The following is a 16,688-nucleotide window of genomic DNA, read 5'->3' on the forward strand; positions in this document are numbered from 1 at the left end:
TATGTCTGTGGGGAAAAATTGTCACAGAGTAGGGAGGTAGCTGGACCAACTTTTTGTTCTGAGTCGATGAAAGGCAAAAAAAAAAAAAGCAAGCTCACGCACCTCACTGATTCCTGTGCCTTAAACAATGAACATTATTTCTTTTAAGATTATTTGATTTTAAATAAGTCATGTGAATACGATTAACATGCTCAAGATTACTTGGAAGGATAAATTATTCATGGAAATTATACATTTATAAATGATATACAGAGATACGTACATATTTCTTGAATTTGACTAACACTCTAGTACTCTATTTGAAAATGAGATTTCTTTTTTTTCTGAAAACCTTTGTATTGCTGTAAGTAGCTTCATATTAGATAAAATAGGATAAGCAATGAAAAAGAACCTAACTGCAGAGCTTACAGACTGAAATGAATAGGATTGTTTTAGAACAGGATAGGAAAGAAAAAAGGCAAGGCAAGGCAAGAACATTTCAGTTAGAAGCAACCTATAATGATAATCTGTCCAGCGGCCTGTTTTGAAGTAGTTCTGTATTAGAGTGAGTCAGATTTAACTCCAAAAGCTGGCAGACTACAGTATAAGCTCAGAAGTACCTTAAATCTGAGAGTATTGTAGAACAGAAATCAATTTTGAAAATTTCATGCAGAAAGACATAACCAAATCTCAGATCTGAAGGAAGGCTCCACCTTCTCGGGGTGCACATGTCTCTCTGCATCACAGAGGTGCAAGTGCTTCTGCCAGGACACAGTCTGCCATTTTAGGAAAGGTGCTTACCTAAGTTTAGTGTGGGAGATAAACCAACTTGAATGAAAAAATTTTGTACTGGAAACATCACAGTGTCTTTTATCTTGACATTTTAAAGGGCTGGGAGTTTGGAGGTCTGTTTTATGAAACAGTGCACTGTTCCAAGCTTTCTTCAGGTCTTACATGATTCTTGACATGGACTGTTCCTTGCAGTAACCCGTGGCAGTAACACCCAGCATTGTGTCTGCCACCAAGGGAAAAATTGTATGTAATGTTGCGGGCAGGCAGGAGAGAAACTGAGACATGAGTAAAATCACCAACTACTTTATTTGTGCAGTTTTAGTTGTAATTTATCCCTAAAACTCAATTATATGACCAGTAATCTCATGAAATAAGAAGACAACTGAACATAATCAGATCTGACCACAGAGCTTAGGCTGGATCAAAGTCCAGGCACCAGAAGTTAATCCTTTCATGTTTTGTGAAAATGCATGTTCAGATTCCTAGATCTGACTTCAACTATTATGATTTGCATCCAGGTTCACAACAGACTGATCTGCAAAATCTCTAAAAGGAAATAACAAGTCTAAGCACTTTAGATGAGCTTATAATTTACTAACTGGAAAGCTGTTATGTCATGTTAATAGGCTCAGTATATTATAAAAAAGGGGAGTATTAAAATGACAGAAGTAGCAGACAGAGAGGATACAAACGTTACCTTCGTTTTGTGGATAATCTGGAGATCAAAGGTTATATAAAGTACATTTTTATGGAGTGCCAGCCAAATGAATGTTAGTATAGTAGGTAAATATTGAAGACTACAGACAATGAAAATAAATGGAAATAAATAGAACCCCTTCAAACCCCTTCAAAACTGATTAATACTGTTAAGTACTGTGACTGGTAAGTAAATTCTGCTTCTTAAGAAGGTGAAAACGAGTTGCCACGGTGTAGCTCGCCCTTAGGGAGGTTTTTCTGCCTTCTCCTCCTGAGTCCCTGCACAGCAGCACCACCTGTTGCAGGTTTGCTTCAGCACACACAGCAGGAAGCCCCGCAGCCTCATGGTAGAATGCTGGAGGAGCATTCCTGTAAGAGAACATTTTCTCTATTGTGTAAATAATTAAGCAGTGGTGGTGTTTTGCCTTTAAGCAACAGTATTACCATAAAGTAGTCATCAGTAATACAGGTGGATGTGAGGAAATAAGAAACCATTTGGGGGCAGAGAATTTAAAGTCACATAGAAGAGGGAGGACCGTTCTTTTGAGCTTTTGTGGAGAGCTGAAAGCCTTCTGCAACAGGCTTACAGTCTCCTGAACCAGCAGCTTGGCCAAGCAAAGTTTTATTGTTCAGCCATGTGATACTTTTGGCTTTGTAATACAGAGGTCTGTGTTCCCCCTACATGACATTACCCCATATGACTACCTCCTTTCCCTGGCCCTGCAGCAGGACTGGGTGACTACAGAGTCAGCAGAGAAGCAATATTGGTATTGGTGAAGGTACTGGTATATTTGCTAGACTCATTATAATGGGTGAAAATGAAATATAAGCAATTGTCCTGTCATCTTGATTTTTGGTTCTTTTTCAAATAGAACAGGTAAAAAATAAATCCTGATATAATCTTCATCCTCTGTGAGAGTGAGACTTTTGCTTCTTTACCACATAGCACTTGACTCTGGCACTCCTGTGAGAGGCTAGGAAGGACCAGCATACCTGGCAGCCCTTCCTCTCCAGGCTGGCTTCCCCCTTGCAAGACTCCTGCACTTATTTAGATCTCTCTGCTAAACTGTAAGGAGAGCACAGCCCCTTTGATGATCTTGATCTAAATAGCAAGTTGTCATCTGAATTAAAAGAGAGAGACTGCAGTGGATGAAAGAGAAGCAATATGCTTATTTTCTGGTCTAGTAGTGCTGTTATTCTACCTGTATATCAAGCCCATACACAAATAATTGGGAATTTGCTGTCTTAATGGCTGTTGGGGTTTTTTATTGTACCTCTGCCACTATGTGGGTGAATGTGAAAAGGTTTTTGCACATGTATATATGTATTTTTGGTAGACACTGCACAGCTAAAGCCTCTTTTAATTTTCTCTCTAATTTATTTTTAATTTTGTAACCCCCCAGGGGTAAATCCCTATTACATGATGTAAAACCATCTCTTCTACAAAGCAGCTTATTTGTTGATTTTTAATTTGAGCCAGGAAATGCGAAGCTGTAGCTTTTTTTCCAACACTGGGAACTCCTCTATATGTAACTGTTAAGTGTGTGTCTCACTGCAAAATTAGTAAAAAATGTAAAACTTAAACCTATCATTCTAGAAAGAGCAAAGAGAGGATTTCTCTTTATGAACCGTATGTTAGACTTCTGAATCTCAAACATTCTCAACAGGCAATTTGCTTTTAAATCTACATTACCTTTGGATTAGACTGAGTATGAAGACTCACATTTTCAAAAGCTCAAGCGCTGACAGAAGTTAGGGGTTTGTTTTCTGAAAGGGGATCTCCATCAAAAGATGACAGATGGCATTACTCTGTGCACTCACATAAGTGCATGTTCACTGACATCAGTATGTTCTTTGGCTCACTGGAAATGTTGCCCCTAAGCTAACCAGCACACCTTATGGTTTAATATTTGTTTATGTGACTGGCTGGAAGGCTTAGTCACAGACCTATTGTGATAATAACAAAAACACGTGATCTGACATAATCTCGCTTGCTTTGACATTCAGTGGGAAAGATGTTTATTTTAAAACATAGTATGTCATTCTAAACAATTCAGGTTAAAAAAAAAAGCTTTAAAATGTCTTACCAGCTAGTTCAGATACAAGCATCTACATTTAGTCCTTCTGGCCTACAATGCTTACACCTCAAAAGTCATGAATTAGTTTGCTTTGAGTAGTCATAAAGGGAAATAAAAAAACTCCAGATTGTATCTTTTTGTTTTTAGTTAAGTGTGATGGTTTTGTTCCCCTGGTTGTTTTTTATGGAAAGGTAATGTTTATTTCTATTCAGGATGTAGGCCCTTGAATGGAGCTCTTGATTGCCTCTGCTTCTCCTTTTAGTCTTTCAGAGTTAAGTCAAGGCTTCCCACTTGTCTCCTCAACTCCCATTTCACTTCTCTTTGTTGTCTGATTCACTAAGAATGCCTGCCATCTGTGATTGCTTTCAGAGGTCCTGTGCTGCTGGCAGCTCCACACCGTCTCCACGTTGTCTTATGCTGCTGCCTTCTACAGGGTCACTTTTGAAAAAATGGGACATTTGAATATGGTGGCTTTATTTCACATGTCAAAACCAGAACTCCACCTGCCTCTTCCTTGCTTTGTCCATAGCACTGGATTAACAGTCACTGCAGATGATAATCTTCCTTGTACCTATCCCCACAGAAAGTCTCCCATTTTAAAAGTGATTCGTTCCCTTCTATGAGTTGTGGTGGCAGTGCCAAACAAATAGAGAGCAGTTAAAAAATACCAGTCCCCAGATTAACAATGTTAAAAATGTTTTGGTTTTGTAGCATCAGAGAATTGTTAAGGTTGGAAAAGACCTTTAAAATCATTGAGTCCAACCACTGACCCAGCACTGCCAAGTCCACCCTAAACCATGTCTCTAAGTGCCACATCTGCACACTGTTTAAATCCCTCCAGGGATGGGACTCCACCACTTCCCTGAGCAGCCTGTTCCAATGCTTGACAACCCTTTCCATGAAGAAATTTTTCCCAATGACCAATCTAAGCCTTTCCTGGCACAACTTGAGGCCATTTCCTCTTGTCCTATCTCTTGTAATCTGGGAGAAGAGACCAACCCCCATCTCACTATAACTACAACCTTCTTTCCACTTGGTCTTGTCTGCAGACTGACTGAGGGTGCACTTGATCCCCTTGTCCAGATTATTGATAAACATATTAAACAGAACTGACCCCAGTACTGAGCTGTGGTGAACACCACTTGTGATCAGCTCAGATATAACCTCAGCTGGAGATCATCAATTTTGCTAAAGCTTGTAGATCTGCACAACTGATATGTTAATGATAAACAGTAATAATAATGTGGATGGAGGGACCCTGGTCAGAAACCAGACCTTTCTTACTCTCAGACAGGCAGGAGATGCAGGAAGGGAGTGGAAGCAAAGATGAAATGTGTTCCACTGAAAAAGATGGATGTCCTGCACAAGGTATTTTTTCCAGGAATAAATTTTCTAGTTTATTTCTGTCATGCTGAATGTCTATACATATTCTGCTTTCTACTGGGCAAAACAAAGACACTTGCTGTGAAGCTAAACAGTGTTCTTCAGAGCTGTACAGTGCCTGCATAAATTCTTTTTGGTGTTGCATTTTACTCTGCCCAGCCTTCTCAGCTGAAATTGATCTTTTACAGTTTGGAATATCTCAGAGCTCTGTATCAAAGATAAGTTACTAAATTTTTGCCATTGACAAAGAAAGGACTGAGAAAGCAAAAGAGGGACCTGTGTATGTCAGTTGAAACTGTAGAATATTTAACTTCCATTCCTGGAAACATTAACTATACTCATTAGCCTGAAGTCACAGCTATACATTTATTTTTAAAGCTAACTTAAATGGCCACATCTGAGCAGTACGGTGATCTGTGGTTGGAAATTGAAGAAAGCACTGGCAAACCAAAGGCACCAAGAGTCCTTAAGTTGTTTCCATAGTCCTTGCTAGGATAACCTCTTCCCAGTGCAGTTCTTGAGCCTGCTGCTTCTTTCTGCTTTTGTAGGTACCATCAAGGTCCTGCTGTAACAAAAACAGATTCAGGTGGGATTTTTACTGTTCAAAGAAAGACTGCAGCTTGATGTCTTTGTTTTTTTAACTTTCTCTTTACAATTAAAATGAAAAATCACTCTGAAATGTTAACCACACCTTTGATGTTTTCCAGTTGATGTTTTAAAAGCACTGTCTGGGCAGCATAAAAAATTGAGATAGAGTTTAAATACCTGTAAAGGATCTATCTGTGTGGTTTACACTGACTTTCGTAGGAATTAGGACATCTAATCTCAAATGCTTTTTCTGAAAATACCTCCCTAAATAAATTTAAAAAAACAAGATAACAAGATTCAAAGTATTCCTCTTTCTGCATGCTTAGATTATCATAAAAGAACATAGATGTAGTCATAATTCACTTCTGAAAGATGGGATTTTCTTTCTCATGAGTTCTCCTGTTGTGTAACAGGGAAATGTGGTATGATTGAATGTACTTACTCTGTATTCAGTGTCTTACATATTAACATACTCACCACCTTGTTTCTGTTATTTTTCTGCTATTTACTGAGAGAAAGAAAGTAAAAGAGAGAGAAAGAGAAGAAGAGAAGGGAGGGATGCAAGGAGGGAAGAGAAGGAGGAAAGGGAAGGAAGACTTTTTAGTGTTTACAGTTTTGCACTTGATGTTATTGTCACTGCAACAAATAATTAGGTTGTTGTCTAATAATATCCCACTGGAAGTGTGTATATGTGAGCATCTGTTAATGAAAAAATATGAAATGATTCAGATGCTTTGTTCAGGGCATTCAGATGCTTTGTTCAGGACTGATTCAAGTCATTCAACTGGGCTGAGATTTAACACCTAAGATTTCTGAAATAACTTCTGAAGTAATTATCTGTTTTTCTATGTTTAAATCTATAAGATCTGAGATACCTGTGCTATAGAGAGCCTGCTGTTTCGGCCATGGCAGCCCATATATTACCAGGCCTATTTGAACAAGAGCATGAACACACTTGTTATGAAGGAAAATGAAGGAGACTTGGGAAGCCTAAGCAAGTTTTGGTGGGAACTGACAATAATGTTCCATTTCTCCTGTATTTTCCACCACTCATTTTGATGACCACAGGCATGTAGAAAGGCTACGGCAACATGAACAAATCTCCAGCTGGTAGGGTTTTCTTTAAAACTTTCAAGACAGTTCAAATACTGTTTGTGGTACTTTGGCAGTACAAGTCGACCCCACTTAGATCCCTTTTTAAGCTACAGACTCAGAAAGACCTCCAGTCATACTGTGTTCAGTCACAGTCCATCCCCTTTCACAGTGGTGTCTCATCATGTTTGGAGCTTACTGTAATGCAAATAAGTTACAGGTTTGCCCACCCTTGCTAATAAGCTGTTTTCTTTTGAACAGTGAACAATAATAATCACTAGCCTAGCATGAGGAATGCTTTGACCTTTTGAAAGGTGTGGGTTTGATCTGCAGGCTGTATTGTACTCTCAGTCTTTACGTGGTGAAGATTAAGTACTGCTGATTGACAGGGTTCCCATAGAAGGCAGCGAACCTGCCTACCTCAGAAATCGATCCTGGGAGCAGAGCAACCTGTCACAGAAAAGCTATCTCAGTGCAGCCTTTCTCTAAACAAGTCTGATACTTTGAACCTCTAGGATCAGAACAGCCATCCTTGAAAGAGGATCTGTAATAGGCCCAAATGTGATACTGTTACTCTCCTGGTTTATTATTCCATCTTATTTACAAATACTGGCAATCTTCCACTCTGGCAAAATCCTGTTGCATCATGTGTGCAACACACAACGTCTACCAGTGTGTATGGAAAGTGTAAACGTGTGTTATAAACCGCTCTATTATTTAACATTTTGTATATACAGATATGTGTCTCTATATAAAAAACTAAAAGTGAGAGCATATATCCAGTCTGCTCAAGCTGCACTTGTTTTTCTTGGTGGTGTGTACATCTTAAGTGAAGTATCTGTCTGATATATTACTTTGCCAGGCAGGCTCTTCTAACATCTGCTATACAAATAGGGTGTGTTAGCTTTCACCTCCCTGCAGTATCTCTTTATAAGTGGTGCTTTTCAGCTGCTTAGTGTAAATGTGAGAGATCTAGATAATTTTCTATTCAACAGATATGTATTTTGGGCGTGTAAACCTAACTCTTACATAATTCTTCTTGTTTATTACCACAGGAGAAGAGAATTTGCTGGCAATTTTGAAAAGGAGATGGTGGAAGTACATGATCCTGGGCATAATAGATATAGAAGCCAATTACCTGGTAGTCAAAGCTTATCAATACACCACTCTTACCAGTGTACAGGTAAGGACTAAAAGGATTTTCCCTTTTAAGATAAAAGGTCCCATGGGGTTACTGATGTAGTATCCATTGGTTTGAGTGAACTAATAGCTAACTGCTGCCTCTGTCTTTTGTGTGACACATTTTTTCCTATTTGACTATTTTTTGGCATTATCTACATAATTTGGTCCTTTAAGGAAATATTTTCAGGTTACCTGAAATGTTTTTCTCACTTTTTGTTGTACTTGGAAAAAACATCAGCATTTCTTTTAGGATCCCATAATTTGATGTGATTCCAAAACGTGTGTGGTGGGTTGACCCTAACTGAAAGCCAGGTGCCCACCAAAGCTGCTCTAGCACTCCCCTACTCAGCTGGACAGGGAAGACAGATTATAAGGAAAGGCTTGTGGTTCGAGATGAGGACAGTGAGAGATCACTCACCAGTTACCATCAAAGCCAAAACAGACTCAAAACTTGGGAAAAATGAGTTTAATTTATTACCAGTCAAGTTATAGTCATTCTTCCCCTGCTCCAGCATGAGGTCCCTTCTATGGGAGAATTTCTCCATCAGCTTCTCCGATGTGAGTCCTTCCCACTGCAGTTCTTCACAAACTAATTGTGTCCCTTCCATGGGCTGCAGTCCTTCAGTATAGGCTGCTCCAGTGTGGGTCCCCACAGGGGTCACAAGTCCTGTCAGCAAACCTGCTCCAGTGTGGGCTTCTCTCTCCACGGGTCCACAGGTCCTACCAGGAGCCTGATCCAACACAGGCTTCCCGCAGGGTCACAGCCTCCTTTGGACACCCACCTGCTGCAGTGTGGGGTCCTCCATGGACTGCAGGTGGATCTCTGCTCCCCCATGCACCTCCATGGGCTGCAGGGGCACAGCTTCCACACCATTATCTGCAGGGGAATCTGCTCTGGCACCTGGAGCACTTCCTCTCTCTTTTCTTCACTTGGTGTCTTCAGGGCCATTGTTCTCACATACTTCTCTCTTCTGGAGTTTCTGTACTTTCTGTTGCACTGAGTTGCTTTTTTTCCCCCCTTGCTTAACTGTGTTATCCCAGATGTGCTACCACCATTGTTGATGGGCTCAGCCTTGGCCAGAAGTGGGTCCATTTTGGAGACCACTGGCATTGGCTCTGTTGGACGAGGGGAAGCTTCTAGCCACTTCTTAGAGAAGCCACCACTGTAGCCCCCACCGCTACCACAGCCTTGCCAACCAAACCAAATAGAGGATGTTTAGGATTCCATAGTTAGATCAGAGTGCAAAAGTTGTCATTAAGTAAAATGAATGTATTATGGTGAAGAAGTCTTATTTTAATGCAAGCCTTTGGATGTGTTATGTTATATAACAACTTAATTGTAGCTATCACAAAGTGTGCTCCATTAAAAAATGTTATGTGCAGTGAACAAAAACTAGGGTGGTGATTTCTCCAAAGTTCCAACCTGGATATTTTATATAGAAACACAAAAGGATTCTTCCAGTTTAAGTGAAGAAGTGAATAATAGAAACATTTTCAGAGACTGGAAGTTGTCTGTCTTGGGAAATCATTGCATACTTCATTGCTACTTGTTCTAAAACAAACCTACTACTTCTTCACATTATCTTTAAATATAGGGTAACACTAGGTATATTCAGTGTATTTTACACCTTACTTGCCTGAAGTTTGCATTAGAGACAATAAAATAAAGGAGCAGAATCAGAGCTAGTTAAGAATATATTTCTTCCATAGTTGAAAAGTGATATGGGAAAATACTGAGCTGATTTAGCTGAACAAGAAGCAAAAATAGAAGTCAAGAAGCAAAAACTGTGAATTCAAGTAATTTGAATATGAGGTTATGAATATGCTAAATATTCTCAAGTGCTTCTACCATCAGAATCTGATTTTGAGAATCCTTTGAAACAGGTCTAGACAATGTAATATTGCTTTTAACACTTTTTCAGATCAGATTACTTAGTATAAAGTGTAAATCCACATAAACATCACACTGTCTGATTTTATACCCACTAAAAGCCTCAAAGAGAAAAGCAAACTGAATTGCTTCTTTAGCCTGATTCACTCACAGTATGTAGAAATAGTGGACTGAGCAAAGCCACCAACGAGCACATATCAGAGGTTCATCTGGCCAGACCCATGAAACACCAATTCCGGTAGATGCAGACCCTAATACCAGCAATGCAGTGAGCATGACCTTTAGTGTAAGAGATCAAAAGCCACAGTGTGATGAGGAAGCAGGCAGAAGAGTTCAAGGGCATTGCCTGTGCCTTGACAGGGAATTTGTTAGCTGAAATCATCCATATTCTCCTTTTAGACTGAGAGAGAGAGGAATGGTGCATTGGAACTCTCCGAGGGCACATACAGCGTCATGTCCATTTTTAGACCTCTTCCACATAAAGATTACAACAGTGTTCAGGTCTCTTTCCCATGTAACTTGAAAGAAGGAAGAGGTAGAATCTTAAATGCCGTCAAGCTTTTTTCCAGGCATGGAATAAATAAGTGTCACCTTTTCCCATAGTTGTCCTTGACTGCTCAGATACATGTGGAGTGACTGAGAATACCTGCTGCGTTTTAAATTCACTTCATGCCTTAATATGAATGAGTCACTTCTAAGTGACAAGCCCCAAGATATGGTGAGAATGGGGCAAGTATGAGGTAATGCATTAAGATGTTGAATCAAATGACACATTCTCTGAAATGCAGCCAAACACCCTATTTCACTTAAAGATGAAACAGAAGCAGCTCAGGGGATTATTCAGCGATGGTCGAAGTGTGTCATGGTATGGAATGAAGACTGAAGAAATGGAAATCAGAAGATGAAAAAAGCAAGCTTTTTCTAGAATCTGATTTCTGAAGAAGCAGCAAATGGGACCACTCCCCCAAGAGCATCTCCTGAAGGGCCTCATCCTGCAGGAGCACTACCTGTGAGGCCATAAATGCTTGCTAACACATAGCAAGAAATGTTCAAATCCTTTCAGAACTGAGACCCACAAAACTGTTGCTACCTACCACAAATCAGCATGACTTTGAAGGCTGTGGGAACTATGCCGGTGTATACATTGGCTGAGAATTAAGCCCTTCAAGTCAATTCTGGGGGATTTTATACTCAACAGGTTGTACGTCAAGGATTTTTTGATGGGGAAAATACAAGAGTTTTTGAAATTGTCACTTCAGTAAATGAGAAGTCTTGAGGTATTTTTATAGTGGTGATATGGTGGTACATGGATCATTTCAGTAGAAAATCAGTTTTAGAGCATATATATTTTTTTTCCACATGACATCTCTGCTCTGTCTCGCAAAACCAACATGCACCTGTACTGTGCTTGTGGTGCTTTTAGGCAAAAACCATTACACTGGTCCCAGCAAAATACCAATGTTTAACGGTAAAACATACCTGTATTGCAGTTGCCTTGAGTTCAGCTTCACCAAAAATCTCGAAGCGTTCAACAGCCTTGTTTGCCAAGTAGCTTTAAACTCTTGGGACTGTCAGAGTTTCTAGTTTATACTCCATTTTTTTTTATATATTTGGTATTATCTCATCATGGTTCCAGGAAAAGACTGAAAATGGTGGGCTACTTTTCCACACTTTTTCCCACACAAGTTTTTCCTATATTTTACTTCAAGATTTTGTTTTGGATTTGATCTATAAAACCAGAATTTTCTAATAAACCTTCCTATATGTCTTTCACTGCATGCCTTCAGAGTCACAGGGAGAACACATAAGCATAAATCAGAGATGAATATGGTACCTAACCTTTACTTTTGGACTTGCTTCTGATTATTTCAAATCCTCTATAATTCAAATACTCTATAATTACTGTCTGAGAATGTGGCACTCAGCTTCATAATAAGATGAAAGCAAAGTACTGTGAGGCCTAGAAACACATAATTTTTCTCTTAAAAAAAGAAAAAACCAACAAACAATTAAAATACCTCCCTTATAAATTAGGTGACATAAAAACTAGATTAAAAACCAATGCACTATTTATGTTTCAGTTATAGGTGTAGATCGATTGCTAAGGGTAAAATCCAAGGTACCCTTTAGGTACTGACAGTGCAATCCAGGGACAACTAGATTTAATGGAACAATCCAAGAAATCCACACCTAGTTGTCTAGATATCTAAAATGTCATGGACATCTCACATCCATTGGTTTATATGTACAAACCTGATGCTCAGAGCACGATCCTGGGTAATGAAAACATGTGTTTGAACATATCAGGTTGCTTTTTCTTCTTTGGTAGCTTTAAGTTCTGTTTCTTTGCATGCCCAGAGGGATTTTGTACTGATGGAAATAAATGCCTAAATACCCGCCTCCATTTTAAAATTCAAAAGCTAAGTATTCCTGCACTAAAGTACCCCAGTGAGCTCAATTTTTTAGATACGACCTTAGCATGCCTCAAGTGCTTGCAGAAAGCTTCTAATGCTTTCTAAATTGCAAGGGTGGACCTACACGTTGCATAAAGTCACACATTTTAAAGCAGTGGCCCACAGAAAGGGCTTGACTTAACTCCATCTCAGCTAAGGGGATTGAAACTCAAGCTTCCAACAGCCAGGCAAATGCTCAGGCTAGTAGCTGAAGACTGTTCCACAGAGGATACATTTAAAAAACTGAGTATACCAGGTAAAAGGCATAGTAGTTTGTTGATGAACCCATTTGATATATAAAGCCATGTATTTCAAGAAGTACAAGAGATCAGTCACACTTAATCCTATCAGACATATGTGTTCTGATTCCCAGATGCAAAATAATCTTTATTTTCTCTTTCGTGTATTATTCTAACTTGTAGTAGATTTTACAGTCTTCTTGCAAGTCATCTCTAGCAGGTACAGAAAGTATACTAAACACTCACTTGTACGCTAGCATCTGAGCCTATGTACTTAACTTTCAGGACTGTTTCTCATATTTATCCTAATGGGTTTTAAAACAACCCTGGTGTCAGCCTGTGGAAGGTTTAATAACTACTCAAGAAGAATGTTTCAAATACTGTTAGAGACACCTTTTACACAGCAGATAAAATTAGTTCCCCCAGAGGGAATTAAAAGATTCTGAAGTTATTGCAGTTATTGCAGTCCATTTAGATCTAGATATTAAATTTCCCTGAAATTATGTTTTGACTTCAACTTGCCTGTACTGCATTTACAGTGTACCACACACATACATCCTACCAAGTCCATAATGTCTTCCACTAGGCCTGTTACAATACTAACATTTGTAACCTTTGCTGCCAGTTAAGTGCTTTCTCATCACACCAGGCTGAGTTTTGAGGCAGACTGTCCTTTCCCTTCTCCCCATTTTCCCCACATTAATTAACTCTCCATGCTGCAATACAGTGTTCTATCCATCTGTATATGACACTGTTGCATTGCACAAGGCTAGAGGTGATGTTCTCCTTTTTTCTATGTTATGACATAATAGAAATCTGGATTATTTCTTCAATAGTTTACCTAGTAGTATTGTAGAATACGGATACGATGTCACAAGAAATAAGGCACTGTCAAAGAGAGAGCTATGCTCTAAAATACTGATTAATCTGGTAATTTATTCCTTGGGCAATCAAGTGTTTGATTGGCATGATGAAAACAAAGGTAGTAAAAGCTGGGATTTATAGAAACCAGGAGACAGACAATAAGACTATCATGCTGATGTTCTCAGTTACTCTTAGATCACTATGAGGCTCAGCAGTACATCATACTTCCAATTACCTCTGGAAGTTTTCATATCTCAACAACTCCCACCAGAAAAGGAACGGAGTCAGCAGTAAGTGCTTATTATAGGAGCTGGATGGCAATAGACTTTACTTTGTTCTTGGTCCCTGAGGACTCAATGTACATGGAGGCAGAAGATTTGAGATAATTTTGAGGCTAATCTGGGAGGCAGGGAGCAGGTAATGTGCAATATTGAAGTTGTTGATCCGCCTTGTCCAGTGGTTGCTAATGTGAAATATCTCAAAAGCAGAGATTAATTCCACTCCTTACCTTCCTCGTCTCCTCCTGTGAAGTTAAGATTGACCATACTTTCCTGATCTGCATCAGGGCCATGAGGAAATAGTGCAACGTTACTAAAGTTTGCAGATCATCATTTTGCAGAAGTGTTGCATACTGTACATTTATACTGTGAGGGGTCATGCTGTGTGTCTTGTATCTGATTTACTATCACACCTTGAGTTATGGTTGTCTTTTTGCTGTGTTCCATACCTGCACTGTGCCAGCCAACCCTTACAGTATCTGCATTCTCTGTATGTGGCTTTGGAATAAGCAGAGCTCCCAGTATCCAGAGTTCCTGCCCGTACTGGCAAAATTCACCGAGAGCCAAACTTTTTACTAACATAAATATGCAAAATCTCATTAAAGTCAGTGGAGCTGTGCCCATTACAACAGCAGAGATTTTGGCATTCTATTCCCACTTTGCATATTCTGAGAGGTGGCATGCAGAAGGAGAGGTTATTCTGCAGGAGACATCCATGATTTTTCCTAGACCAGGATCTAATCCCCTGCATAGCTTACAGCAGCTGGTGATGTGAAGTTTTTAATGAGTAACCTTGAGAAAATGGTCTCCCAAGCCCTTATCCACTCAATTTACTTAGAAGCAAAACAGAAAATAGTTTGGTTTTTTTTTTCTGCAGAGAAGAGCTGGGTTAGAATGGTCTTTTTCTGACAGTGGTATGTAAAATCAGAGGAAGAAGTTAATTAAAGACCATTTCTATGGTCAGTCTGTTAGTAAGTCTTCCTGGTATTTGAACATATTCTGTATAAGCACTGCTGGAGTTCATGTATTGAGACAAGATGTTGAAGAGTTGTCTTCTTTTTATAAAAATCAAGTTGTGATTACTCCTGCTGGTAGTAAAGCATGTCCTTGTGTAGTGAGTTGGCAGCAGAGGAACTGTGGGTTGCATGTAGCCACCACCTTTTATTTAACATAACTTCAAGAAGCTTCTAAATTTCTTCTAGGTAGACAGAAAGCTGAAGCTGTGATAATCCTCATCTCAGGTTCTGATACGTGCAGGTCAGATGAAGTGAAGGTCTTTCATTAGTCAAAGTTTTGAGTGAGTTTCCTTGTCCACAGGGAAGAAGAAAATACTGAGAACAGATGAAAGAAACTGATAGGGACAGTTCTAGAAGCATCAAGGAAGAAATAGTGATCTTGTGGGCAAAAGGCTGATTTAAAGAGACTTCAGACTGGGAGCAGTCTTCTGGCTTTTGTTTCTTCTATATCGTGGAAATAAACATTTTTACATTTTTTTTATACAAATGACATCAACTAACGGATTCTTTCACCAGTATCACTGCCCGAAGTACCTTCCATTTTGACTGAATGAAAAATTAATGGTTTTACATTAATTTTGTGATAATATAAAAACTATGCAAGAAAGTGGCTATGTTGTGATGAGGTAGCAAATAGAAACATGAAAGGTAAAAACAGTGCTCCTTTTTTTATTTGAATTGCTTGAAATAACCCAGTCAGAGATGCTGCCAGCATCCAAACCTATCCTGTAAAAGATTTCAGTCACAGGGCAGCATAACTGCCACACATCTCCCCTGGCAGCTGGCAGCCATCTCTGTGAGGGTTCACATCTTGTCTGCTTGTGTACAGTTGAATCAAGTGTGTTTGATATTGTGAAGGTGGTGTGAAAACTGGAAGAGAAAAAGCCCTTGGAAGGGCAGCAAACCCTTCCTTCCTTTGAAAGAACAAAGAAAATGACAGCAGGTGTGTCTCTTACTGGATACAACACTTGCTGTTGTGTTAAAATTTCCTGGTTACATGCTGAAGTTCTGTAGCCGTCATGTGTATTTTACCATACAATGTTTGATGGATAGGACACTGATTTTACTGATCCCTCTGCCCTGGAGAATAGGCTAAGTAGAGGGTGCAGCTGATTCTTCGCATACTTTGCTGGAGGGCAGCACACTAATGAGAAACCCTTAATGTGAAAAAAAAAAAGGCTTATAACTTGGGAGGGGAGGAATCCAATGAATATTTAAAAAGGAAGATTCTGCTCAGCTGTTCCCATAGGGAGTTTGCTGACCAGCTTTTTTCTTTTTGATATTGCTGCAGATCAGCAGTTCACCCTCTATATCACAGATCTTTCTTCTAAAGCTTGCCAGCTCTCCTTTCCAATGACTAACAGCACATTCGTGCTATAGATTTGCAAACACATACTGAATTTGTGAGACCAGAGACTAGATATTTACCGTTAGCAAGATGGCATTTGTCTACAATTCACAAGTGTAATAAAGTCAACATAATTTAACAAATGAGTAATCAGAGGAAATAGATTTCAATATTGTGTTTCATTGACAGTCTTAGATTCAGTGTGGTATCTTTTAGAGTCAATAATCTTCAATCTCTACAAAAACATAATATTCTTATAATAGAAAAAAAATTCTGTAGGACAGTATATCCATAGACTACATATTTTTGTATCCTGCCTTCTAAAGCCTCCTTATTCAGAGATGTGACCGCAGAAAGCATCAGAGAACATGGTCTGCACCACCCAATGGCAACATAGAAAATATGCTATTAGGTTAGTGAGATCTAATAACTCCTGTGATTAACAGGAATGTTGATTAAAATCAGATCACTCATTAATTTAACTTAAAGACAGGGTATAGGCAGCACCTTTTGAATACACAATTAAAATGAAGGAAAATATCAAAGATTATTCTTCGAGAAATATTGATAAACAACTGAGCTTTATGTACTTCAAATGAAATTCAAGCTATGGATAATCCATCTTTGTTACTCCAAAAGCTTTATAGTTAGAAAAATTGCAATTAGGTGTAATATTTTTAAATTAGCTGAAATAACTCATAGCAAACAAGAAAAAAAAAGACAAAAAAAATCACCAAAAAAGCACCTTATTGCAGATGCAATTTCACATCTTTTGTCTGTAAAATACACATGCGTTTTTTCTTCTATTA

At 38.9% G+C, this 16,688-nt stretch overlaps 1 protein-coding gene across 1 annotated transcript in view; it reads left to right on the forward strand.

The window, feature by feature from the left end:
- SLC35F1 (solute carrier family 35 member F1) overlaps positions 1-16,688 on the forward strand; it is a 101,796-nt gene that overhangs the window by 46,688 nt on the left and 38,420 nt on the right. The window contains exon 4 of the mRNA XM_027900645.1: positions 7,664-7,791. Coding sequence (XP_027756446.1) covers positions 7,664-7,791 — 128 coding nt within the window. The remainder of the gene's footprint in view (positions 1-7,663; positions 7,792-16,688) is intronic.

The sequence above is a fragment of the Empidonax traillii genome, unplaced genomic scaffold (genome assembly GCF_003031625.1).
Source record: "Empidonax traillii isolate 1590-97213 ecotype Southwest subspecies unplaced genomic scaffold, ASM303162v1 scaffold744:size612752, whole genome shotgun sequence".
In the NCBI taxonomy this organism is placed as follows: domain Eukaryota; kingdom Metazoa; phylum Chordata; class Aves; order Passeriformes; family Tyrannidae; genus Empidonax; species Empidonax traillii.